The sequence below is a fragment of the Halichoeres trimaculatus genome, unplaced genomic scaffold (assembly GCF_033239565.1).
Source record: "Halichoeres trimaculatus isolate MK-OKI-2021-1 unplaced genomic scaffold, fHalTri1.1 fHalTri1_scaffold_11, whole genome shotgun sequence".
NCBI classification, from domain to species: Eukaryota; Metazoa; Chordata; class Actinopteri; order Labriformes; family Labridae; genus Halichoeres; species Halichoeres trimaculatus.
Window position 1 is genome coordinate 28068514 of NW_027437189.1, and position 26364 is coordinate 28094877.

General features: G+C 39.0%; 1 protein-coding gene across 1 annotated transcript; it reads left to right on the forward strand.

The window, feature by feature from the left end:
• The first annotated feature begins 1529 nt into the window (after nt 1-1529).
• On the forward strand, nt 1530-26075 carry LOC141799497 (neuronal acetylcholine receptor subunit alpha-4-like). The gene is made up of 6 exons (XM_074681747.1): nt 1530-1861; nt 7933-8084; nt 12730-12774; nt 12869-12978; nt 18998-20435; nt 21744-26075. Exons 1-6 carry the CDS (start codon nt 1735-1737, stop codon nt 21867-21869), a joined length of 1998 nt encoding a protein of 665 aa, XP_074537848.1. The 5' UTR covers nt 1530-1734; the 3' UTR covers nt 21870-26075.
• Nucleotides 26076-26364: the final 289 nt, after the last annotated feature.

Genomic DNA, 26364 nt, shown 5'->3' on the forward strand with positions numbered 1-26364 from the left:
GGGTCACAGAGTGTATTTGAGTTATGACCTTCTGAATAAGGGGTCAAAGTGCTGGCTTTGGGATCACCAAATCTTTTCTGGTATCACGGCCGGCTGAATTATTAAAATGGCATCTGGAAGAGGTGAAAACGGTCACTCTTTCTACTGCCATACTGTTCCAGGAGCACACAGATGGTGTACTCATCAGCTGAGGTGGCCTCAGAGGAGCTTATATGTGCCTATATGTGGGTGTGAGACAAACTAATGCATGTGTCAGCCACCATGCTCTAATTGGCCTGTTTGTGCACTCTGCCCTTTACTGAAAGGGAAATATCCTTTCCCAGCGGCCCCCCCCTGTTGCTGCATTGTCCCACTTAGAAACTCCTGTTGGACTCCTGTCAAGAATCCAACCACATAATCAGCCATCAAATCTCTAATGTTAGGAATGTACATCTGTGCTGTGGCGGCATACCGGCGAGAGAAATCTCTTCATCTGTCAAGTCACCGTTAGTCATCACTGGATCAAGAGAGCGCGTCTTTGATTAGAAAAAATCAATGTGTACACTGCGGAGGCTTTTCTCTGTGGGCTCGTAGTGTATTGAAAAGAAGTATATCTGACAGAGACATCTACAGCAGCAAAATATATCTCAACCTGGACTTCTTTGTAGCGCCGTATCATGTAACAGAGTCAGAGAGAATCGCCGGGAAGTCAAAGGCTGGATTCTTCACAGCTAAACTCAAGTAAACATGACTCTGAAGTCAAGGCCTTTTGAGTGTCTTTTGTTACTCTCTCTGTCTTTTTCTCAACAAAACGCAACATTTTGGCTTTGCAAGGGAAAAATGAAAGGATAAAGGACAACAGTGAAACACCACAGGAAATGTAGCAGCTGAATAAATGGCCAGCCTTGGCACGGAGTATTGGTGACGAAGTGTAACAACAGTAAAAGGAGAGTGGCAGGGAAGCTGCAGAGAAGGAGAAGTGTCTGTCTGTGTGTGAGGCATTACGCTGGAGAAAAATTGACAGCAGGTGAGGGTCAGGGGTGTTTAAGAGACAGAGGAGGGTGGTAAGATAAAGGAAGATGGGGGTTTAGATGATATGCTCCTGGGAGACTGGGCAGTGAGGAGATTGAAGATTATCCAGAGGAGCTATGACTCACTGACACCTCGACCAGACTGGACACTTGACAAGCATCTACACACACTGTAGCACCTCTCACATATAGATAACTGATTTTACACACACATTCTCTGCTCATGCACTAGTAAAAAAAAACAACATTTTCTATCTCATGCATATAAAAACTTCACCTCTCACAGTAAAGAGAGAAAAAAATGGAACATGCATGGAGCAGAGAAAACAAGTGGGAGGGAAATGCAAAGAGAGGAATGAGTTGTGTGTGTTGTGTGTGTGTGTGAGAGAGAGAGAGGGAGGGAGGAAGAGAGAGAGGGTGATGAGATGAGGAGGCGGAGAGATGGGAGGTGAGGGAGGGAGTAATGTAGACAGGGAGGGAGGAGAAGAGAGAGGGATAAGCCACACTTGGATGGAGGACTCCAGCGGAGCGAGGAGGGACTTTCAAGTGTTGGATCAGGGAAACCTCAGGTCTGTGCTTCTTCATACTGACACTCGGACTGGACTGAAGGGCAGCTGAGGAGATGAACAGATGGAAGCAGGAGGTAGACGGGGCCCTGGGCTGACATGGACCTACATGACCTCTCTGTCTGACTCCAGGGGACTCACAGTCAGTGGACAGATGAATGACCAGCACTGGGACTAAAGCAGCAGAAGTTGAAAGAAGTTCAGTCTTGGAATTGGACATAACTAAGGACACTATGGATTTATACAAGTGTTTCATCTGGGTTTTCTTCACAATTCCTCTACAAGGTAAATAATCACACTCTGTTGCAGTAGCAGCTGCTTCATCTCTTGTTTCATTGAAAAAAATAACAGCCTGTATGAAAAAGATAGACAGATATACTGGAGCAGGAAATGAAGGAAGGGGAGCTCTGGTCTTTAAGTATTGGGATAGATGATGAAGTGCAAAAATCTGTATCATTTTAACATTTATTTCAGGGCTTTTTTCAAAGTTTATGCTTCTTGGTCACATTTACTAAGACAGTGAATTTTTATTTTGAGGTATTTCGTTCTGTTAATTCAGTTTTATTTGTATCTGGCAGCCAATTTGATCCAAAAAGACTTTCTGTCATTGGTCAGGCAATTGTAGTTTAATTATGCTACTGCTGTTTGGATCCAAGTAATTAAAGGCCCATTGCTTAATAATTTTGTTTAAATTTATCACTGTTTGAAATGTAAACTGAATTCTTAATTGATGCTAATTCTAAGTATCACATGGTATCATGGGCAGTCAAGGATCTTTTTGGTCATTTTGAAGGCGACAGACACAAACCTGCGCTGATTGTTTTTGCTAAATTACACTTAAACAACATGAATGTTTAACTTCCTGTTTTATAATTATTAATTTATAATATTATGTTAAGAAAAAGAAGGTGACATCTTCTATCATGTTTGTAAAAAGTAAGGGTTAGGCTTGTTGAGCAGGAACTTAAAACACAGTATGCTTCTTCAATCTGTAGTTAGTTATAAATGCTAGAGAGATGTTGAATGGAAATGGAAATGAACTTGTACTTTGTGTTCTGCCCACTCAAAGTGCTTTCACACTACATTCACCCATTCATATGGTAGCTATGCTTAGTGGCCATGAGTATTGATAAATCCCATTCACAAACATTCACACATCACTGGTGAAGCCACCAGGAGCACTGCGAGGATTGCTAAAGTGTCTTACCCAAGGTCACTTCAACCTGTGAGCACAGGAGCCGGGATTGAACCAAAAACCTCTACATTGTGCTAAGGATGATTGTGGCTCAGTGTTAGAATTATTTTTCAATCAGTAAGCCAGGGGTTTGATCTCAGCTCCTGTAGTCCCATGGAGGACACATATGTTCTTCTTTCTCTTGTGTTGGGTTGTCCCATGGTGATGGGTGGGGGTGATAATGGACCCCTCACCCTGGCTCCCACTTGCTGTAGAAGTGTTGTTCTACACACCTTGTTGACCATATATTGTTCCAGAGGCCCACCTTGATTTTGCACCTATTGCCTCAACCGGGGTCTGAACTCCAGTCTACTGCTCCAAAGTCAGTGTCGCCATCCACTGACGAAAAAACTCTTTTTTTTCAGAAATTAGAAGAATAAAATGAAGCCTTAAGTGCTTGTAAGAAAATCAGATTTTTGTAACATGACATTATTCTTTTGAAGACGCTTGCCAAGTACTTTTTTCTGACCCCACTGGCATTTTTGTAAGCAATTCAGGTTTTCATTTTTGTCCTTTAATTTCTTGAAATAAGACATTTTTCTGGACTTGTCCAGTAATTGTAGCTCATATCAAGGCAAATAAGTAGTGGTGAGACTCAATTAAGAAAACTAATCCAATTAATTAGGGGCTTTGTAATTAATCCAAATTAATGTCATTTTGATGGCATATTAATATTTGAGAGAGGTAGTGGTAAAACAATTCAAATGGATTTTGGTGAATGACTGAAACTGGTGAATGACTGAAATTATATATATATATATATATATATATATATATATATATATATATATATATATATATATATATATATATATATATATATATATATATATATATATATATATGAGCTTAAACCACAAATTCATGTTCAGATACAATTTTTAACTGTAAGGTGCAACTTAAGAGACTTAATAGCACAGGTCTGAGTCCTGTTTTCACTGTTTCCATCCACTGAGCAATCCAGGTAACATCAAAGGCAAAGGCCAGGAGTGGTTTCCTCCTTACATTCAAGCTGTAGCACATCCCTGAGGTTGATAGCTCTTTCATAATGCCTAAAAAAAAAAAAAAAAAAAAAAGTGAAGCCACAAAGGCAGCCATCTTGGCACTTCTGGAAATTGGCATGAGTGAGAAACAGGTAGCCAATAAACTGAAGATCTCCAAGACTGCTGAAGTGTCCTTGACACCAAGACACTGACACTCTCGCTGTTGGTCAACAGTGTGTGGATGGATGTGAATGTGTTAGCTTGAACACTCAGTGTGTGAGTGTGGATGAATAAGACCAACAGTGTAAAACGCTACTAGTCCATATACATATTTACCACCATAGAGCCACAGCTGTTCAGATCTCACAGTAATCCTTTAACACTGCCAAACATGGTGTCAGGTATCAGTAAGAAAGCATGTAATAATCCCATCACAGATCAGACGCTGAGGAAATCAACAGGTAGCAGGTAAATGTTCATGTCACAGTAACAGTTATGGGGTTGGGATTGAGTAGAAAGTGAGAAGACGCAAGTAAAATGTCAGCACTCAGTGTTTTAGTGTGATGGAGAAATTTTACTGGAGGAACACTGAGTGGCAGACACTTAAGATCAGGTATTTGTTCAGTATTGGGGAAAAAACTGAGTATCTCTGCTATAAAAGCTTTATTATGAGTTGCTGGAAGGTTGATTACTGTGGTTGTTTCGTTTAAGGTGAGGTAAAACATTTTAAAATTGTACACATGGAGCGTTTTTTCTCTCCTTTTAAATATAATACAGCTCTGGGTTCACTTTGGCCCACGTCTTTACCAGATACATGGGCCTACAGTCACTAATACAGCTCAGGTCCTGCTATTTATAAGGGTGTCTTGGAGCTTTTCTGAAGGCTAATCAGTCTGTGAGGATTAGTTACACTATCACTGATAAGTGACACATCCTTCAGGATAGAAAAACACCTTTTTCCATTCCTTTATGAATGCATTACAGAGAGTCCCCCTGTTGCTTAGTGACCTAGTAAGAGCTACTGTACATCTGCATTCTTCAGGAGCAAGACTCACTTGTATTTAAATCTGCTGCTTATGCATTATTGGTCTACATGAATACATAGATCACATGAGGACAGAATGAGTCCAGTACAGTGACACATCTAGATCTAATGAGCATCAGGCTGTTAGGAGGAGCAGCAGGAGAAACATTGTTTGCAATCAATTGTCTCAAAAACTCACATAATTAATCATGCATCACACTAATTGTCTGCAAAAAAAACAAAGAGTAGGCACACAAATAAGCAGCAATGCAAAGTATTCTGGAAAACAGCAGGGATAAAGCAGAAAAGGGTGTTGTCAACAAGGAAAGGAAAATGAGACATGACATTATATGAAAGTCAACTGAACTGAAAAGTTTTGCCTTGAAAAGTGTTTTTTTCTCCTCACCTAAGTGTCTGGGAACATCATGAGCTGTACTGAAGCTATTCATAGTGTCCTGTAAAGCACACCATACAGAAGTAAACTCATCCAACAGTTACCTGCACACATAACTGCTCCGACCTGCACATCCTCAAAGTCAGGACACCCTGCGAGCTCCCCCATCTAAACCCATTAGTCAAGATGCTGCTACAGAATCTACCGCAGCCTCCCTCTTTATTTAATATCAGCTGCATTGGACAGATATCGCTCTGAGCTGATGTGATCAAACAAAGGTACCCGTCTGTTTCGCTCCGTTAGAAAACATGAAGCACAGAAAGACGTTTCAAGGTTGTTGGGCATCAAGACATGTCAAACAGATTCAAGTGCAAATCAAAAGGAGAGAAAGTTGAGAAAAAAAGGAGAGCATATCCATTTAATAAGGTATTGATCCAATGCCTTTAAGAATCGAGGATGCCAGTTTGCAGGCGACTGAAGGACAGCCCATCAGCTTTGATTGAGTGGGTAGGAGGACCTGAGAGGAAGGCCAGCAGCATGACAACACCTGTGTCCCCGTTTTAAGAATACAAGATAGGAAGGACAGATAAAAGAGAGTAATATATATCCTTCCTCTGCAATCACACGTCTGAAGTGCTAATAAGGCAATAAAAAAACACCCCGTAGCTCCTGCACAATTAATGTTTCCTGCATTATACACAATATACAATACAATACTCCACGCACAAGACGGACAGTGAAATATATAGCAGTGCCAGGAAAATGAAATATCAGGGAGGCTGGTGAAATATAAAGCTGATGATGTATTGCTGTGCCACTGAACTACCGGTGCAGATGCACAAGGTCCAAAATGGAAGACTGCCTAATTGAATATCAGGATTGGAATACAAAGGACATTGTACTGTACGAGCCTCAAGACAACCCCCCTTTTTAATTGTTCCCAGACCTTGTTAGGGTCATCCCCAATGCTGTGTGAGCTGAATGTAAACTGAGTGTGTGTGTGTGTGTGTGTGAGAGTGTGTGTGATTGAGTTCTTCCATTAGAGCGTCCATGGCAGAGGGAGACACTGAGGCCAAAGGGGGCAAGAGGGAGGGCAAAGGAGGGAGGGAGGAGACGTCTGGACGGATCGCTCCATCAGCACGTCTGTTCAGAGACACAGCGGATGTCCTCAGAATCAGATTCATCCTTCCCCGTTTTTTACTTTCTCTCAGCTGCCTCCCCTTCCTCCTCCCTCCTCCCCCCTCCACTCTCTCTGCTTCTCTCATCCCTCAGATACAGTCTCATGTAACCATACGCCACCTGTATAATAGAGGTCACCCTCCTTTTAGATTACACTCTGTATCTACAGCACTGGGTTCTTTATGGTGACATGACCCAACTAAATCAATTATAAATGAATGCTTTGCTTTTGAAAATGTACTTTATATTAATGATATGCATCTAAGATTGGGTTTCTATTTGATAAATAAAGGTGCAACAAAATCAAACCAGCTCCATAGAGAAAGCCACTGACCAGATGTGTTTGAATTTGAAGTAACAAATGACAAAAACTGAAATCCAAACCAGTGTTTCTGACTTATTTCCTGTAGAAAATGTTTTATTAGTCTTAATACAAGCAATTTCCACCAGTAGGTTCAGACAAAAACTTTTTCTTTTAGACATAAGAAGAATAAAATGAAGCCTGAATTACTTGTAAAAAAAAATCAGATTTTTGTAACACAACATTTTTTTTTTTTCAAGAAGCTTTCCAGGTTCTTTTTTCTGATCCCACTGGCATTTTTGCAAGCAATTCAGGTGTTCACTTTTGTCTTTTAATTTCTTGAAATAAGACATTTTTCTGGCCTTGTCCAGTAATTGTAGCTCATATCAAGGCTTATAAGTTGTGGTGGGACTCCATTGAAAAATGAATCAAATAAATTAGAGGCTTTGAAATTAATTAATCTCAATTAATGTCATTTTAATGGCAATGTCTATATAATGGCAAATATCAATATATATATATATATATATATATATATATATATATCAATATATATATCAATATATATATCAATATATATATATATATATATATATATATATATATATATATATATATATATATATATATATATATATATATATATATATATATATGGATAGAGTGAGGGAGAGAGGAGAAACTGAAACTTAACTGCTGATCTTATTAAGCAAGTATTAATCAATACTGATGCAAGCAATGCTTGTACATGAACCTTGTTTCAGCTTTTCTAACTCAAGTTTTTCATCAACTGGCCGAGAAATGTTGTCTCATTGGAATGTTTGAAAATTGTTTGTTGTTAGTCTGAGGGCGGTATGTGGGACTTTTGCATGACTGTAACTGGTATGCCAGGAAACAATCCACTGTAAACATTCCTAGTTGTCTGAAGGAAAACTATAAAATGTGTTTAATTGCATCTACTTTTGTTAACACTTTTTTTCTTTTGTTATTGATTAATCCAAATTATCACACTGAAGTCCCAGCCCTGCTAATAAGACAATATTTTCTCACAATAAGACATAAACACTTGCTCAGATGTTGGTTTTTATGTGATGGTTATGCATCAAAATAAGCTTCAAAAAAAGATTGGAACATTGTTTTTAACAACTAAAGAAACCATCAGGGGACACAGCAGGGCTCTGAAAGGTCACGTCATTAGTCACAGCTGTCTTTGCGTGTCTAATCTCTTCTCCTCTCTTCAGTTTATTGTCAGGTTGGACCTCGGGCTCATGCTGAAGAGAGGCTGCTCCAGAATCTGTTTGCACATTACAATAAGCTCTCCAGACCTGTTGAAAACACGACGGACACCGTGCTAGTTCACTTTGGACTTTCCATTGCCCAGCTTATTGATGTGGTGAGTACCCCCTTACAACCTTAACAAGCACAAACGGTCATTTTAACAGTATTTAACACCATGTCAGCTCTGTAAACTACACATTCTTCTCATTCTGTACATGCTGGTGGCTTAAAAATGTGAATTTGAAGTTTGTTTGGTTGCATGATGACACTTTTTGGCCTGGAATCACCGGGGGTATTTCAGTTACTTTTGTTACTTTTACAAAAGGCAATTTCATTTAACCCAGATTCAGCTCTGACTGCTACAAATGCTCAGAAGAATTGGAGTAATGTAATGTATCACAGAGGCTAAGACACGCCCCCTCCACTCACTCAGACAAACAATGAACATTCGGTGACAGGCGCTATGGCAGGCAACACGGTGGGAGACATTTCACAGGATGGTATTGATGATTTTTGGAGACAGAAAGATCACATAATATCTAGAAGTCATGGAAACTAGACAATGGTGGTATGTATTAATCATTTTATTGTTCAGAGGGTCAATAAAAAGAAATTTCCATCCCGATGTTACCAAACGTGATAAACAGCATCTCGTTGCCATCACCATCTCAGGCAACAAGACAGAGGATCAGCATTGGTCATGAGAAAAAAAAACAGCTTTTTTTATGATCTTCATGTGTCTCTGTCAGTTTGGTGCTGTGGAATTTACAGTGAATGATTCAGCATAATGTTTGCCAGCCTTTGTTATCTTGGCTGTTACAGATAAGTTTATGAAGCTAAGCTCCAGAGGCTAACGTTAGTTTAACTAGAGCCTGTTGGAAAACCGCTAACAATGATGTACAATCACCAATGAACAAAAACTAGAAGAAAATAGGCTGATGACCTCCCAACAAACAAAGAGACACAGATACAACACAGATAGATGCTAACAGTAGGCTAACGTTAGCTAGCTGAACGCTAGAGACAATCCCAAACAGTTTGTCAGACTGCAGTGGAGGTTTAAGCCTTTAAGATAACTTTATATTTCTTTACAGTAAAGTGATAACATGTTACCTCAAATACAATGTCATCTTACCTTAGAACAGATGGAGACGTCCATGTTCATTTCATTTACGTTGAGCTGATGTGGTCTACAGCACAACTCTATCCACAGAACACACTTTTCTCTGTTGTTGTTGATGTGGCTTATAAAGGGGTAAAAAGTACATCCTGTCGCCCAGCCTCTTAGGATTTTCTCAGAAAAACCTTATAACACTGAATGAAAACCAAGTGTCTGCAACAAATTTCAATGGACATATGGGAAGGGAATGTTCAAGTGTACACGCACTGTGATTGGCTCATGGCATTTGTGGGTGGGACTTAGCATAGGTCAATTTCTGTCCACTGAGGAGACTTCTGGTTTAACTCAATACATAGATATCCTTCATAATAATTTAAAAAATCAATGATATACTGTATCTTTGCTAACTTTAATGTAACTAATAATTTTGTAGTCTTGTTTGTATTCCATTAGACTCATACACTAAATTCATGTGACAAGTCAACACGTAACATCTCATTTCAAAATACTGAAGATATATATATGAGGCTAGGGATGTCTGTGAATAAGTGAGGTAGCCTGTCTACACAGAAGGTAAAGTGTACTTGCATAAGTTCCATGAAAACAGAATAATTTATTATTTCAAACACCCCAGCAAGAATATTTTGTTTACTGCACTGCCACAGAATTTTAAGCATTACAAGTAATTCAGGCGCTATATTTTGCCTTATAAGGTATTTTTTATGGACTTTTCACATGGATATGGATTATGTTTGGTCTACTTTTGAAATAAACTGATAAACACATTAAGTTTAAACACGAGATTTTGAACTGTAGTGAACTGTAGTTTGTTCAATATGAAATCAATGACTATGCCACAAGCATTTCGCCCACATCAGCTGGAGTCGTCTTTGTTGTTTACTAAATTTCTCAACCAGGCTGCACATTTCTGTCAAGCATCACATTAAATCTGTCTCATTCCACAAACAAACTGTTGTAATTGGACTGGTCTTAATCAGGCTGGGTGTATATCTGTCTGATATGTGCTAAGAATCTAAAAAAAAAAGAGAGTTCAGTCCCGACTTGTGACTTCAGACAACTTTGGTTATGACGGTGCAATATAAATGAGAGATGATTGATTTATTGATCCATCTGAAGGGAGACCAGATGTGTCTGCCAGAGCAAATGAAACATGAGACTTCAAGGTTGAAATGACACAAAGTTTCCCAAACAAACCAATAACTGCACTTTAAACACAGCATGTTGTGTATAAAAAGAGACACAGTATAGAGACAGTAAAGGAGAGCAGCAGGTTGTTAAAGGAACAGTTTTAAGGGCTGTGCGCAGAGTAAGCAGGCTGGCTTTAGAGAACATTACTGGTCGAGGTATTTTATGGCAACTGTTATGCATATAAGAGGTTATGTGTTACAGTAGGAGACAGACACACACACCAGTATCTCCTCTCTTCTAAGTTCTTGATCAAATTTACTATACTACTGTTACAGTGTTCAGTATGGCTTGGACCTTCTCTCTAGTGTCTGTTATGTTAGTGTTGTAAGTGTCATCTGCCAACAGCTGCAGGGTTACCTAAATTAGCAGAGGCTTTGGGGTCAATAACACTGGAAGAGTTTGTTATGGGTGTCATATTTTCTGTAGTAATTAATCCTAGCTAATTCTTAACTTTCAACACTACATGTCAAGGCAGAAAAATGACTGCATTGCCAAGCAGCTGTGTTGTTTGCTTTGTACTGTTTGTCCAAGGTCCATTTAGTTAAAAAGTTTTCAGTTTGTAGTCAACAGCACTAAGTGCACTTGCCAAGATCTAATTTTTTAGATTTAGGCCCCGTTTACACAATAATGTTTCATCTGAAAACGCTCAAACACGGGGAAAACAATCTGGGTTTACACAGAAACGCTGAGGTACTGAAAATGCTAAAGTGAGCATGGCAGGCCTGTAGTCCGCTATAACTGTCTTGTCCGGAAGCCCCTTTTGGTAGACTTCAACCGAGATAGAGTTTAGCTGATCATCTGGTGTATCAGGTAATACTAAGTGCAAAAGTGGAGCAACAGATGCACATTTTGTTGAAAGACAGTCAGCAGATTAAGCAGCACAAGCACAAGCACTACTACTGTTATAGTATCAGTATGGCTTGGACCTTCTCTCTAGTGTCTGTTCTGTTAGTGTTGAAAGTGTCATCTGCCAACAGCTGCAGGGTTACCTAAAGCAGCAGGGGCTTCAGGGTCGAAAACACTGGAAGAGTAGATTAAGCAGCACAAGCACAACACAGTATTTTGTAATGACTGTAACAACAGTACTGTTGTCTTGTTGTGTGTTTATCCATGTCCTTGTATGTATGTATGTATATATATATATATATATATATATATATATATATATATATATATATATATATTTATTTATTTATAAGACATATACAAAGTACACCACATGTTGTGTTGAGGAGCTGTAAGTTGAAGTTTACTGGGCAGCTGTGATCATGTAAAATATTCAGACCTTGCTGTCGGACCACCTGTTCATAATGATGGAACAGCTTTGTTTGTGTGCAGCCTGTGATACCTCAAACCTCTTTGAAAAGCCTTGTTTTACTTTTGGCGCTAGTTTTTACCACAGCACGTTTAATATGAGCAGACTGCCAGGAAGCTAATTTTTTTTGTCCTCAAAGCTAAAAAAGAGGAATCTTGTGAAGCTCTTTTGAATGAATTTGATGTGAAAGTTGGTTCCCAGGTAGATGTACTGTCTATAATGTTTTTTACATTGATACACAATTGTGTTTCCATTTACTGTGTTGTGTTCATAATGATCATAATTGCAACTAACTGAAAGCTTTGCTTGGCATGAGAGACAATTTTTAATATTCAGATCACTTATCAGCGGAAATGAAACCACAACAGAAGAGATTGAAGTGTTTTCCCAAATTAACTGAAATGCCTCTTCAGGTACGCTAACAGAGGCAGTAAATATTCAAAACTGTCTCCAAAAACAGCAAACAGGACACAGCTAACTGTCCCCCAAAATCTATTCCCATCCTCTCTTGTCCCTGAGGTAAACCTACATTCCACACTTTGAAATACTTATTCATTTTCAGACAAATTATAAAGCAGGGTTTTTGTTGACTTAAGGGAAAATAGCTCTAAAACACCTCTAACTAAGCCATTTAGAGGTGTGCAGACTTGGGGCAGCTTTGAGATTGCATATGGCAGCCTGTTTTACTGTAGGGATGATTCTCCAGGGCTTTGGACACACAATTAGGTGACAGTGCCTGCTCCACATGCCTGCTACAGTGAGAGTCAGCTCTGGGTGAGGTTGTCTTCTCCTGTTTTCCCTGACTGCTGCGTCTTAGATGTAGCTGAGGAAGAGCAGGAGAAAGCAGCTTGCCAGCAGAGGCAGGAATGCAAAAAGTACAGTGAGGGTGGTTTGCATGAAGCACTGCCTTTTTCTCTCCTGCAGTGTTGCACAACTAATCTGTCTTATAAATAGAGGTTCTGTGTGTTGATTTGTTCTTCATGAGAGCAAGTATCAGTTTTAAATAACGTGCTAGAAAAGGAAATGTTTCGAGAGATCTTTCCCTTGTGATTTTAAAGCCCTGAAGGAATTTGACGGATTAAAAATGTCCTTTGCTTCTGTTTCTCATTAAACAAGGATGAAAAGAACCAGATGATGACAACAAACGTCTGGGTCAAGCAAGTATGTGAGGATAAGAGACAAAATACAGCATGTATAGAGATACAGCGCGGTTAAAAACTGCATTTAATGACTGTGTTGTTGTGATTCCCTACAGGAATGGAATGATTACAAACTCCGGTGGAACCCAGAGGAATATGAAAACGTCACCTCCATCCGTATCCCCTCAGAGATCATTTGGAGGCCTGACATTGTCCTCTACAACAAGTAAGCACCAGCACCAGCAGTCTTTAAGATTTCATGTGAGGAAGTTGAGGAAGTTGAGTTTCAGATCTCAAAAGTGGCCCTCTTTGAGGCAGAAGTCATCATGTAGCATCTGATGTCACGGTTTTGAAGATTTAATTCCAACAGATGGTATGACTGGAGGGAAAACATGAAGAAGAGCCAAACAACTTGTCCTGTGCCAATGTCATAAAGTAATTTAGCTAAAATAAATGTGAACAAGGTCAGACTTAATAGATGTGGCTGCAAACAAAGCTTGGTACATTGTTCAGAGCGATACATTAGACTGAGAATTGAAGATGAAATTTGAAAGCGTGGAAGTACCTCGCTTAGACAAAGTATTTATTTAACTAAATGAAGGAATCAATGGAGAGAGAAACAGCTATGACTTATTTGGTTTAATACAAGTGTTAAATTCACATTTAATTTAACAAACATCACTTTGCTTCCCTGCGTTGAAGTATTAGAGGCTCTATCAGTCATCTGAAAGCTCTAATAAGGAAAAGCTTGGGGTGATTGCTTTGTTTACAAAAGAAGTGTCAGCCACAGGAATTTTTCAAAGTCCCTTTCACAGTGAGCTGACTATGTCAAACAACAAATAAACATCACAACTTTAAGAGACAAAGAAAGATGTGGGAGTTTTATTTATTTAATAATCTTTTTAAATATAATTCAGAAGCATTCAATTCTTTCTTATTTTTGCCAAGACTTGTGACGGAGTTAACTGAGTGGTAAGTTTCTGATTCACAGCCAAAACTATTTGTTGCGTTCCTTGGAGATGCAAACTCAGAAACAGTTCTTTTCTTGTGTAAAAACATTAAGTTTTGACATGCTTATGTGTTAAAAAAGATATTAAATGTAAGGTTACGCATTTTTCATCAACTTCAGAATAAAAAAAAATATCACCCTTACTCGTCAGAACCAGATTACCTGTTAGTTAAATGGTTTCAATTTTATCTCTGTAGCCTTGGCGCGGTGTTAATATTTTGTATCCAAAGCCACGTTTCCGCCAAGCAGTCCAGTTTGGTTCATCTCGGTACGGCGCGCATTTTACGGCGTTTCCACTGACTTATCACAGGACAGATCCCAAAAAAAACGAGACGATCCGTCCCACTTTTTGGGACCCTTTTGTATGGGTGCCAGACTGAAGCGATCCGCTCTTGGAAGGTGGAGCAACACACTGCAGACAGTTGATTGGTCAAAGAATGGTCACTTACCCCGACAGGGGCTGCATTTCTCCTGTCAGCACACAGACTTCTCTAAAACAAAGCTTGATTGCACTTTGTATCAAAGAGCTATATGCCAATCACAGAGAGGATGAAATGCTGGATGTCTTCCATCTATGCTTTTTGTTTACTGTGTCACGTTTTTCTTCTTTGTTGGATTCATTGGTGGGGTAAACTGTGTCGCGCTGCTTCGGCGTCACGCTATTGTTTAACAGCTGTGGCTTTCGGCATCCACAGTTTGCTGTGGAAACGCAAACAGGATCAGGCTTAACTGTACCAAACCGTACTGAACCGAACCGGACTGCTTGGTGGAAACGCGGCTTAAGCTGTAGCAAAACCACTGGCAGGGACTGCAACTCTGGCTGGTGGCTTATGCCACCATGCTATTGTGTTCTACTACCTGGATGTAAACAAACACAGATAGATGGTATCTCATAGCATGGTGAGTTTTGTCAGTATCTTGATCCAGATTATGAAGATAAAATTGTGAGTGGGCTGTGTCAGTTCACACCAGCATTGCGCATCCAGCCCCACACCAGGATGATAAACTGCAAGGAGTCAAAGTCTGTCGGTGCTGGATCTGCTAATGTTTGCCAAACTTGATAAAGTAATTTGACTAAATTTCCTACAGTAATCAACTTATTGGAAAAGGCTCTTTTTTCTTGTCTTGAGACGACTGCTTTTTTGAGACTGTTTCTACTTTGCATTAAAAAAAATCAGTCACTTCAGTCATCTCGCATCTAAATCTGTCAATGTGTGTCTGTCTGCCTCTGTGCTAAATAGGAGCTTCCTGTTGTGCAGATCTTTATATTAATTGGATATACTACAAATCTATCTGTAAATAAGTTAATAAGCACACTGGATTTTTGAGAAATCAAACTTTCAGGATATCTACCAGTAGTTTGCATTCATAGAGACTCATATCAAATGGTATGGTTATTCAAAACCACAAATATATATATATATATATATATATATATATATATATATATATATATATATATATATATATATATATATATATATATATATATATATATATATATATATATATATATATATATATATATATATATATATATATATATATATATATATATATATATATATATATATATATGTTTTGCTCTGAAAGTGCTACTTCGTGTGGCTGTGTTATGAAAACCCTTAATTATTGTAATTAACCGCTTTTCGCTGTCCATGGTCCTGAAATATGAACCATCAAATAAGTTGTCACAGCTTAGATCAGCTTTAATATGAAAAAAGTAAAGTGTTATGAGTGTAAAAGGAGGAGGGGCAACTAATAATTTTCATGTGGTTAACAGGGCTTTTGACACTTTGTCACATTTTGATACTTTGGCTTGTGCTGTTACTGACAGGACAACTGGAGACACGGGGGGTACATATGCTTTACATATGCTTTGAATACATTATTTACCATTTGAATAAGATTTTCTGAATAAATGTGTTGTTGAGAGGTTAATATTGTTTGGTTAAGCAATTTAAATAATATCTTAATCTATAAATACTCATGAAGGTTGGGTTTGCTTTTTCTCAGTTGAGATGCCCAGTCAGTCTAATGGGAAACAAGCATCAGCTGACGTGACACAGGCTGCTTTAAGCAGTCACACGATGAAGGCAAAGAGCACATGGGACACTTAGTGACTGATGGGTAATCTCAATGTGTACTCTAGCTAATTGCAATGAGGTTGACAGATGACAGAGTCAGAAGATGGGTTGAAGCAGCACAAAGTGAGTAGAGCTCAGGTGTGTAATAGGGCCGGACAGACAAGAGAGGATTACAACAAAGACTAATCAGATTATAGAGACGGGCGATGAAAAGGAGAAAGACAGGACAGCTGTCGCCACGGCAGTCTTCAGTGACAGATTAGATCACTGACCTGGATTGATTTTGCTTAGACCATGTGTAATTAGCTATAAGCAGGGAAAACAAAATGAGGATAAATAAAAAGCAACAGAAAACATAACACACAGTCAGAACCAACAACAAAGCTGAGTATCTAATGCGTTCTCAGTAAAGTTTAGGCTGAAGGAGCTTCCTGCCTAAATGTTCACCAAATATTGACCGGTTATATAACAGAGTGAAATTATTTTGTTGGCAAAAACATGACTCATGCACGTACAGGACAAAATCAGCAAAGATGTGAGAGGTATGGCTTTATCAGGGGCTCCAAAATAGAGAGGATAGAAATGTTCTCACAGGAGCTCTGTCCTACTCAAACAATCCAGTTTGACTCTTCCATCCTCTCCCCAGTCAAACATCCCATAAAATCTTTGAACTCTGGTTACAGCTTGTTTTACTGTTATGGAGGTTTTCATTTTCTCATTAGTTCCTGTGACTGAAATACAGCCAAGAGTTGTATCAGTGCTTACATTTTTAATGGGCATACAAATTCCTTTCAGATTGTGTTTACTTTCTTTCTCATGAAACACTTTTTGGATACAAGTAATTGATTCTTGTACAGCTCTGTACATGATTTTACTCATTTTAGCAGTGATTTGCATTATGTATATCTAACTATTGGAAGTCATTTAACATTTAGCTCTAGCATTCAGCAATTAAATGTGTGTGTCATTAGTGTACATATACAGTGGGGAAAACAAGTATTGAATGCGTCAACATTTTTCTCATTACATTTATTTCCAAAGCTGCAATTCAAACAAAATTTCTACCAGACATTGGTATCAACTCAAATAATCCACACATAAAAAGAAATCATGACATTCAAGTCCGTGAATAATGATTATGTGGAATTAAGTACGATAGTACAGGAAAAAAGTATTGAACACACCATGGAAAGGCTGTATACTTTGGCAAGGAAATGCACCATACCACCTGAAATCTGTCAGTAATTATTACTTTAACTTCCAATTAGTGCAAACCAACATCAGCTGGGCTAGAGCAAATTGATGGTACTATGAAAAAAGGTGTTTTTTTCCATCAAGCAGTTAAATATGACACACCTCATGATGGGTAAAGGCAAAGAGCTCTCTGAAGACATTTGCAACCTGATTGTTGCTCAACATCAGAATGGAACTGGTTACAGACTTATATCAAAGCACCTGAATATTCCAGGCAGCACCATTGGGGCCATTATTGGCAAGTGGAAGAAGCACCACCTTACCATCAACAGGCCACGCACAGGAGCTCCTTGCAAGATTTCTGACTGGGGAGTCAGAAAGATAGTCAGAAGATTACTCAACAAGCCAAGGACCACCCTGAAAGTGCTCCAGAAAGACTTGGAGGCAGCAGGTACAGTTGTTACAGAGAAAACAATGGGAATGCACTCCACCGCCATGGCCTCTATGGATGCTCAGCCCGCAAGACTCCATTCCTCAAGAAAAGGCATGTTGAAGCTGGTTTTAAGTTTGCTTAACAGCATCTTGACAAGCCTGTAGAATACTGGGAGAATGTTGTCTGGTCAGATGAGACCAAAACTGAACTTTTGGGCTGTCATACTACATACCATGTTTGGAGGAGAAATGGCACTGCACATTACCCAAAAAACACTAAACCAACAGTGAAGTTTGGAGGTGGAAGCATCATGGCATGGGGTTGTTTCTCATCTCATGGTTTAAGCAAACTTAAGATAATTGACGGAGCAGTGAATGGAGCCATGTATGGGAGAATTCTTGACGTGAATCTGCTGCCATCCACCAGTATGATGAAGATGAGATGTGGCTGGACCTTCCAGCAGGAAAACGATCCAAAGCACACAGCAAAGTTGACTCTCAAACGGTTTCAAAAAAAGAAAATCAATCTGTTAGAATGGTCTAGTCAATCACCTGACTGAAATCCAGTTGAACATTTGTGGAAAGAAGTAAAGAAAAGGGTTCACCAGAGGGCACCAAAGAATATTCACGATTTAAAGACAATCTGTGCAGAGGAACAGGCCAAAATCACACCTGAGCAGTGTGGGCCATTAGTTAAAACATACAAGAAGTGTCTGGAAGCTGTCATTGCAAACAAAGGCTTCTCCACTAAGTATTAGATGAGTCTCAGTTAGCGTGTTCAATACTTTTTCCTGTGTTATCGTACTTAATTTCACATAATCATTATTTATGGACCTGAATGTTGTGATTTCTTTTAATGTGTGGATTATTTGGGTTAATACCAATGTCTGGTAGAAATTTTGTTTGAATTGCATCTTTGGAAATGAATGTGATGAGAAAAAAGTTGACATGTGTAATACTTATTTTCCCCATTATATTAACCAATTCTATCATTGCATGTCTCTACAGAATCAGTGGTAATGTTATCTTGCTTCAGAGGTCTGTGACAAAAAGAGATGAAAGCACTCTGAATTTTTTCAAACCTGTTATCATTGTCTTTAAGAACACGGTGGATTGAAGCATCTTTGACTTCTTAACCTCCAAGTAGAAGAAAACCCTCTTATCTTCCACTTTTTAGCTATAAGTGAGAAACTAAAAGTTCTTTTTTAATGGTGTTATGTTAAAGTAATAACTCTTTTTACCTAGACCTTACTTCAGGAGGCTTCACTTACCACCTCTTTCTGGGGCTTTTGACAATGACTAAATAGAGTCCAACAACAACAGACTTGTTTGAAAAGTAAAAAATGCTTTTCTGTTACAGATCTTAGTCCTTTTGAATTCAGTTTTCGTTCTTGTGATCTTGACGGTATAGCTTTATGGAAGAAATAAAATGTTATTTTTCTTTCTTTTTTTTTTGTCTAAAAAGTAGAAAACTTGGAAAACAATCTGACCCTTTCTGTCCTCTTACACTTCTCTCTGTGCAGTGCTGATGGTGACTTTGCAGTAACTCACCTCACAAAGGCACATCTCTTCTATGATGGTCGGATAAAGTGGATGCCGCCTGCTATTTACAAGTCTTCATGCAGCATAGACGTCACCTTTTTCCCCTTCGACCAGCAAAGCTGCAAGATGAAGTTTGGCTCGTGGACTTACGACCGAGCCAAGATCGATCTGATCACCATGGCCAGCAATGTGGACCAGATGGACTACTGGGAGAGCGGGGAGTGGGTCATTGTTAATGCTGTGGGGAAGTACAATACAAAAAAGTATGAGTGCTGCGTAGAGATCTACTCAGACATCACGTACTACTTCATCATCCGGAGGCTCCCGTTGTTCTACACCATCAACCTCATTATCCCCTGTCTCCTGATCTCCTGTTTGACAGTGCTGGTGTTTTATTTGCCGTCACAGTGTGGAGAGAAGATCACCTTGTGTATCTCAGTGTTACTGTCATTAACTGTATTCCTGCTGCTGATCACAGAGATTATTCCGTCAACATCACTGGTGATTCCCCTAATTGGCGAGTACCTGCTGTTTACTATGGTCTTTGTTACGCTCTCCATCATCATTACCGTCTTTGTGCTGAACGTTCATCACAGATCACCACAAACCCACGGCATGCCTCACTGGGTACGGAGAGTATTCTTGGACATGGTGCCAAGAGTTCTGTTCATGAAGCGTCCTCCAGGCACGGCCAAGCAGCACTGCAAGAAGCTCATTGAGCTGATGCACCGACCCCCGACCATATCTGCAACGGGCAACTCTCAGGCGTTTTGGTCTGGCCTAGAGACAGGTTTGAGGCAAATAAACCAGGTTGAGACTACTCTCCTGAAGACTCCATCAGACAGTCCAAGCATCCTGGTCTGTTCACCTTCCCCAGCTGCATCCCCAACTGAAGACTGCAACAAGGAGGATAACTCAGTGAAGGCCAACATGTTCTGCCGCACCCTGTCTGGTCAGTATTCAGTTCTCTCAGAGAAACTTTCCCTACATGGACTCAACTCTGCAGCATCTTCAACTTCACAATTGTCCCTACCACCAACGCTGCCAATGGGTCCCATACGCAGATTCTCCAGGGAAGAGCTCAGTTTGCTTGCCCCAAATGGTCGATCCCACAGTGCAGAGCAAATGTGTGACCATCAGAGGGAGTTTCCACAGAGAGGTGAGCATCGGTGCCGTTCCCGCAGCTTCCAGTACTGCTGCCTGCATGACGAAGGGTCAGGAGTCATCGGGATCATAGGACAGGTGAAGAAACAGGATCCTTTGGATCAGCTAGCAGAAACTCTCACAGCAGAGACCAGGAAAGATGCAAGCACCCAACAGGACTCTGTGGTCACAACCATTTCTCCAGCAATGCAACGCGCCATAGAGGGAGTTCAGTACATCGCCGATCATCTCAGGGCAGAGGATGCAGATTTCTCAGTAAGTTCATCATTCTCATATCTGTTTGGGTTACCATGAACACTTTGAATATTATTTACTGTTGAGTCACCAATGAGCATAGGAGACAGAGTTTTTGCATCTAATGAGCATAGTTTATATGCAGGGACATTTTTAATTATTGATACATAATCATCCTTTCTAAGTCAAACTTAAAAACTGGAGAAGTTTAATGAACTGCAACAAACTGGCAGTTTGACAAATTAATGTAAAACTTACTTTTGTAACTTTAATCTTGCCAGACTCAGACAACAGGCACACATTGAGGAAATTCATATGCGCTCTTGCACTTAAACTTTATCACCATGGGATTTCAAACTGTTAGACATTGTGTGTCAGCAGCACACACCTCGTGTTATCTCATGTGATCTGATGTGAGAAGTTCTTGTATCAGGGAAAGAACAGTTGCAGAAAGACTGAATGAGTCAGAATCAGAAAAGAAGTACAACATTGTCAACAGGATCACTTTGAATATCCATCATGTGTGACAGCACACGTGACCTTTTTTAGAGCATTTCTTAACAGTAGTTTTTGAGCTTATAAAATTATCTCGCAGTATTTCATCTTACAGTAGTATCCACTCTCACATCTGTTTAAAATGCTCTGTCTGCCTCATATTTTTTTTTCAGTTTTTTCATTCCATTTAACAGTGCAAAAACATTGTGTTGAAGCATTTGCAGCGCTCTTTTCTCCTCTATAAAGACCTCTGCCATTGTTTCTGATACCAGAGGTCTCTACCAGTCTTGATTCTGATTGGTTAGTAATCAAGCATCAATGATTAAGATCAGCTGATGCTATGGATACCTTTGTGCAGAGGATGCTGTGCTGCATTTTGTTGAAACAGAAAACAAATACTACCCAAGCAGAAAAAAATGGCACTGATGGACACAGCCCTTGAATCACCATCTAATCAAGGCATTTTGTCCAATCAGGATAGAGTATTTAACACAGCCCGGTAACAAGGACGTGAGCATGTTATCCAAATTGATCTGAATGAGAAAATTGGTGAAAGTTTTGCATTCACTACAGCAGCACGATGCACTTTCCCTCATCGGTCAGAAAAGGTCTTTTTGGTCTTGAGACAACAGGACTGCTGTAATTTGACCTTGAATTTTTTATACGAGAGACAAGTGAGGATTGACTGACATTTAGAGGGCTAGCAGCCTCATAATGAAAAAATCAGCCATTCGAAAGAAATCAATCAAGTGTAAAAAAGTGACAGCTGGTAAAAAGAAAGGTGGTGTGGTGAGAAATTTACAATGTCCCTCTGCTGTGTCTCCTCTCGTCTAGGTAAAGGAGGACTGGAAGTATGTGGCCATGGTCATTGACAGGATATTCCTCTGGATGTTTGTACTGGTGTGTATACTGGGATCTGTGGGACTCTTTCTTCCTCCTTGGCTGGCTGGAATGATCTAGACTCTTTCTTTAACACAAAGAACACTGACACAAAGACTTCCTGACATATATTGTAAAAAAAAAAAAAGCAAGAAAGAAAGAAAGGAAGGAAGAAAAAGGACTGTCTGACCATTTTTCTCTTGTTACCTATTTTTCAAAGAAACTACAGAAGTCACAGTCTGTGCTCTTGCCCCAGGTTATCAGAAGGTTACCCACCAAGGAATGAGATTAATTATCTATCATTGATCCCAGTGGGAATATAAATTCTTTATAAGGTCAAAGGCCAACAGAGAAAATATCCATCTGCACCTCTCCATCTCGACATTGAGCTGTGTAACTCAGGCTGTCACCTTCATGGAAACACAGAGGGTGGGATTTTTACCCATTTATAACAACACAGAACACGACATGGAGACTCAAAGAGAGACCTGGTTCAGATTTTCTTACCATTCCTCCCTTTTATAGGATCCATATGGTGTAATTTAGTCAGGAAGCTCGCGCTTTGATGGCTTGAACACTGTGTTCAGTGTCCAGCCTCATAACTCTGCATGGTTTTATTTAAACTCACAGGAACTGTGATGAGATAACATGAGATAACAGGCTCTGGTTGAGCCTGCAGGTGGATGCTCAGGAGGCGGTGGGGTAAAAGTTTGGTCATCATCCTGAACTAGCTCACTGGATTCGCTCCATTTATAGTGTCTTGACGATGTAACACCCTACAAACTGTTCTTAGGTCATTGATGTTTCTCTGCACTGGTTTCTGAGAAATCAACACACTCAAATTTTGGGGGAAAAGTTTTTGGTAACACTTTACTTTAGAGGTCCGCAAATTTCATCACACTTAGGCAATAATTAGACAAATTTTTTTCTTATTTCTTTGAAATTAGCACATAACTTCTTTAAGATAATGTCCAAATGTATTGCCGCAAGTCACAATTGGTAGGTTACTGTTTTTTCCAGTTTCTTAGAAATTAACTCCAAATTGCACGGTAAGAAGGTGATGATTAGCAAATAATTTATTTGAAATTAAATCACAACGCACCATAAAACGTTTTCGGAAGTATCCCAGTGTTTCTGCTATTTCCAGAGAAGCAGGTGATAAATAGCTGCTTAGTTCTTGAAAACAGAAGTTAGGTTCATTGTTTCCTCTGATAATTACCTTTCAAATGTTCAGTGAATAATTCAATTTCCCAATAAACAGTTGATAGTTACCTATTTGTTATTTAATTTCACCAAGTTCTTTAGTACCCAGTTTGTTGATATGCATAATTGAGATCACATGTAAAATGATAAACCTTTATGATTAGGTCTATAATGTTTTACATGATACAACTGAAGGCTTCAGATGTGATATTCACCAAGAGTGGGGTTGTAAATTGGCCTTACCTGATTGTGATAGACACTGTGAGTACAGGCGCACTGCAAAACAGAATCTGGCTAGAAGTTATGTGCTAATTTTCACCAAATTCTCATGAAATTTCAGGGTAATTTCAAAGAAATAAGTAAAAACTTTGTCTAATTATTACCTATGTGTGATGAAATTTGCAGACCTCTAAAGTAAAGTGTTAGTACGTTTTCATGTTCTCAGGTTAAACTTTGCTCTGATGGTCACATTTTTTCTCAGCTCCACATAAAATACACATCATACATATTAATGAGTAGACTAGCAACATCATTCATGCAGGATGATTTGGACTGAACAGCAGCTGCAAGGAAATATTTTTATTTACACTCTAAATCTTCCATCCCAATTTTTAAACACTGCCTATAGCGCCTCATAAAGATGCACAAGTTACTTCTTTGTGTGTTTCTAGGCTGCACAAGATACAGGGTGCTTTCTGCCTCTCTAAAACACTGTCACAGTGAAATAGTCTGTTTTTGTTTTGTCCAGGGAACTACACAGTAATGTTGACAGGAATCATTACGTCTTTCTATGTCTGTGGCTCTCACAACTAGGTTTGTTGGAGCAGTCGTTCCAAATGTCTAATTTTGCTGCAGATGAGTAAGTTTGTCCCCAGTGTGTCTCACGTGGCTGATAGAGGGCACCTTGTAGGACAGATATAAGACACTGAAGGTCATTTCGAGCATCTCTACCACTCAGGAATGGGAATGTGCTGCGTATTCACTGCAGACATCTGTTCATCGAGGCTGATAAATAATAATTAAACTGGAATCTGATGGTAGCTGATGGATTCTGGGGTTGCATTTTGGACAATGCCACAAATATTGTTTTCTTTGTGCAGCATTGTTCAGCTACAACCAAATGAAGCTCACACTTAATAGATAACTATGTATTCATTCATTCTGCATATATCTGCTTGTAGGTAACTCCCCAGTGTTATTAAACACACTGTTCAGATATTCAGTATTATTTTTACACTGTGTCTTAACTGTGTTTTTTTACACAGCGCAACAGAAGTATGTATGTATGACTGATGCAGTGTGGACAGTGAGTGTCTGCAGATATATCAGATGCTGGCATGCTGTTAGGACACAGTGTTAGACATTCTGTTTGTGAATACCACAGCACCTAAGTGTTACCAAGGTGGGTTATAAAGTCTTCTACTTTCCCCAAACCACAAAAAAGGCAAGTAGAGGTTCGATTTTTCTATTGCTTGATTTGTGAGAAGAACAGAGTAGGAATGGTCTGTTTTTCTAAAGTTTCATTTTTAAGCATGATTTCAAGGCCATATCTATAAATTCTAGGATATATATTTAAAGTTTAATAATTATGAATAAATAAATGCCACATTTATTTTACAGATGTCTCTATGAGTGTGTTGAATTCAGAAGCCTCCTCCCTGCACTTTCACACCGTGTGTAGAACCTGATCTGATGGGAATGTAATGGCTTTATACCGCGAGACGAAAAGGTTTCTGGCACTGACAGATAGTGAGGGGAGCTGCAGGCTGATAGTGAAGTGTCTTCTGAATGTTTATCTCCTTCGGTAAACAAAAGACAAACACGTCTATAGAGATGCCAACGAGCAAAGAAGCACCAGAGTTTCTAAGTGTTGGACACAGAGGTATATAAGGACATAAAAATCATAGTTAGCCTGCTCCCTCACACAGAAAACTTTTGTTGTTTTTAATCCATGTTAATGAGACTCTGTTTAAAGATCAGTTTAATCCAATGACACATCCTGTTATTTTGACTCTAATGTAAAACACTAATGTGGGGTTAAGCTGAATGAACCTGAAGTAAAACTTAATAATCCTCTCTGCACAACTACAATAAATCAAGAAAATTCCTTTTTATCTGCTTAAGTTTAATGTATACGTCTGCTTTCTGCTCTTTCGTAACTTTTGACTTTGTATTCAGGTCTCATTCCTTTGTTTTTGATAGACAACCATGCCTGTGTTTTGAATTTCAAATTCCTCTTTTGTCCTTTTCCTCTGGTGTGACATGTACTTGGACGCATCCTTGGGTTTCTTTGTCTCACCTCAACAGTTTTACATTTTGTTGTTCTTTTTTTTATCGATTTTGTGTGCAATAAAGTGCAGCTACACTGAGAGAGGAATGAAGTGTGCAAAACAAAAGCTTCAGAATGCAAAGGGTTTGATTTATTGTCCTACTGTGGGTCCTATGAACACCTGCTTCCTAAATACAGAGTATTATTAAGCACATTTGGAGAAATAGCATATACATGGATGGATACATCACTTAAAATGCCTAAGGTAGTAGTGGTCAAAATGAATTCCTTGTGAGCTAACTTATTTCACCCTGTCAGGATTATATTTGACAAAATTGGCAGCTCAATATACATCATCATTCATTGCCATGATTAAATATAGAAACAAGCTGACACTAAGTATTGATCAAAAGAAAATATATTAAAAGTTTAGTTTTGTAGAACTTCTATAGCAACTGTTTTTGTTTTTTATCAGCCGTCTTGCAGACCTTTAGTGATTCATAAAAAACAAGGCTGGCATTTTTGTTATGATTGAAAAATGTGCCAATGAGCAGGAACAAAGAGATACATTTTTATAAAACAAGTGTTTTATCTTGTTTTCAGAAACTCACCCAGAAAAGTTTAGATGTGTTTTGAGGTCTTTCAATGAAACCTAATCCGTATCTGCCAGCTCCATGTGACTGAAATTCATGCAATGACACATTCTGACTCAAAATTAAACAAAAACACTTTTTCGGATCTGTTTTTTTTTTTTTTTTGCCATGGACGCAATGTTCTTTCATTTTGTTTTTTTGTCTTCAGAACCTTTCATTGGATTCATGCCCACATAATATTCAAGTTTCCGCACAAGTTTCCTCTGTACCAGCAAAGTAATAAAATCATTGTTTCAAGCAGGACATCCGCTCTATTTCACTTTCCTCTGTTACGGTAAATCAGCATCCTGCTGCTCCATCTGATTTGATTAAATTTAAAAGCTTGTAACTTTACACCTGAATACCTCGAGTGATTGCCTACACATTGACCTTAGCTGACAAACTCCTATATTTCCTGTGCCTCAGCAGAAGACTGATTATTATTTAAAAACACAGACAGGACAAAACAGCA

What these genes read in the sequence shown, in the direction of transcription:
- LOC141799497 (XM_074681747.1), top strand. Translation starts at nt 1,735, where the DNA reads ATGACCAGCACTGGGACTAAAGCAGCAGAAGTTGAAAGAAGTTCAGTC. An exon ending in TTGCCCAGCTTATTGATGTG is followed by an intron (nt 8,085 to 12,729) that starts GTGAGTACCCCC and finishes TCATTAAACAAG; the next exon opens with GATGAAAAGAACCAGATGAT. An exon ending in CAGAGGATGCAGATTTCTCA is followed by an intron (nt 20,436 to 21,743) that starts GTAAGTTCATCA and finishes CCTCTCGTCTAG; the next exon opens with GTAAAGGAGGACTGGAAGTA.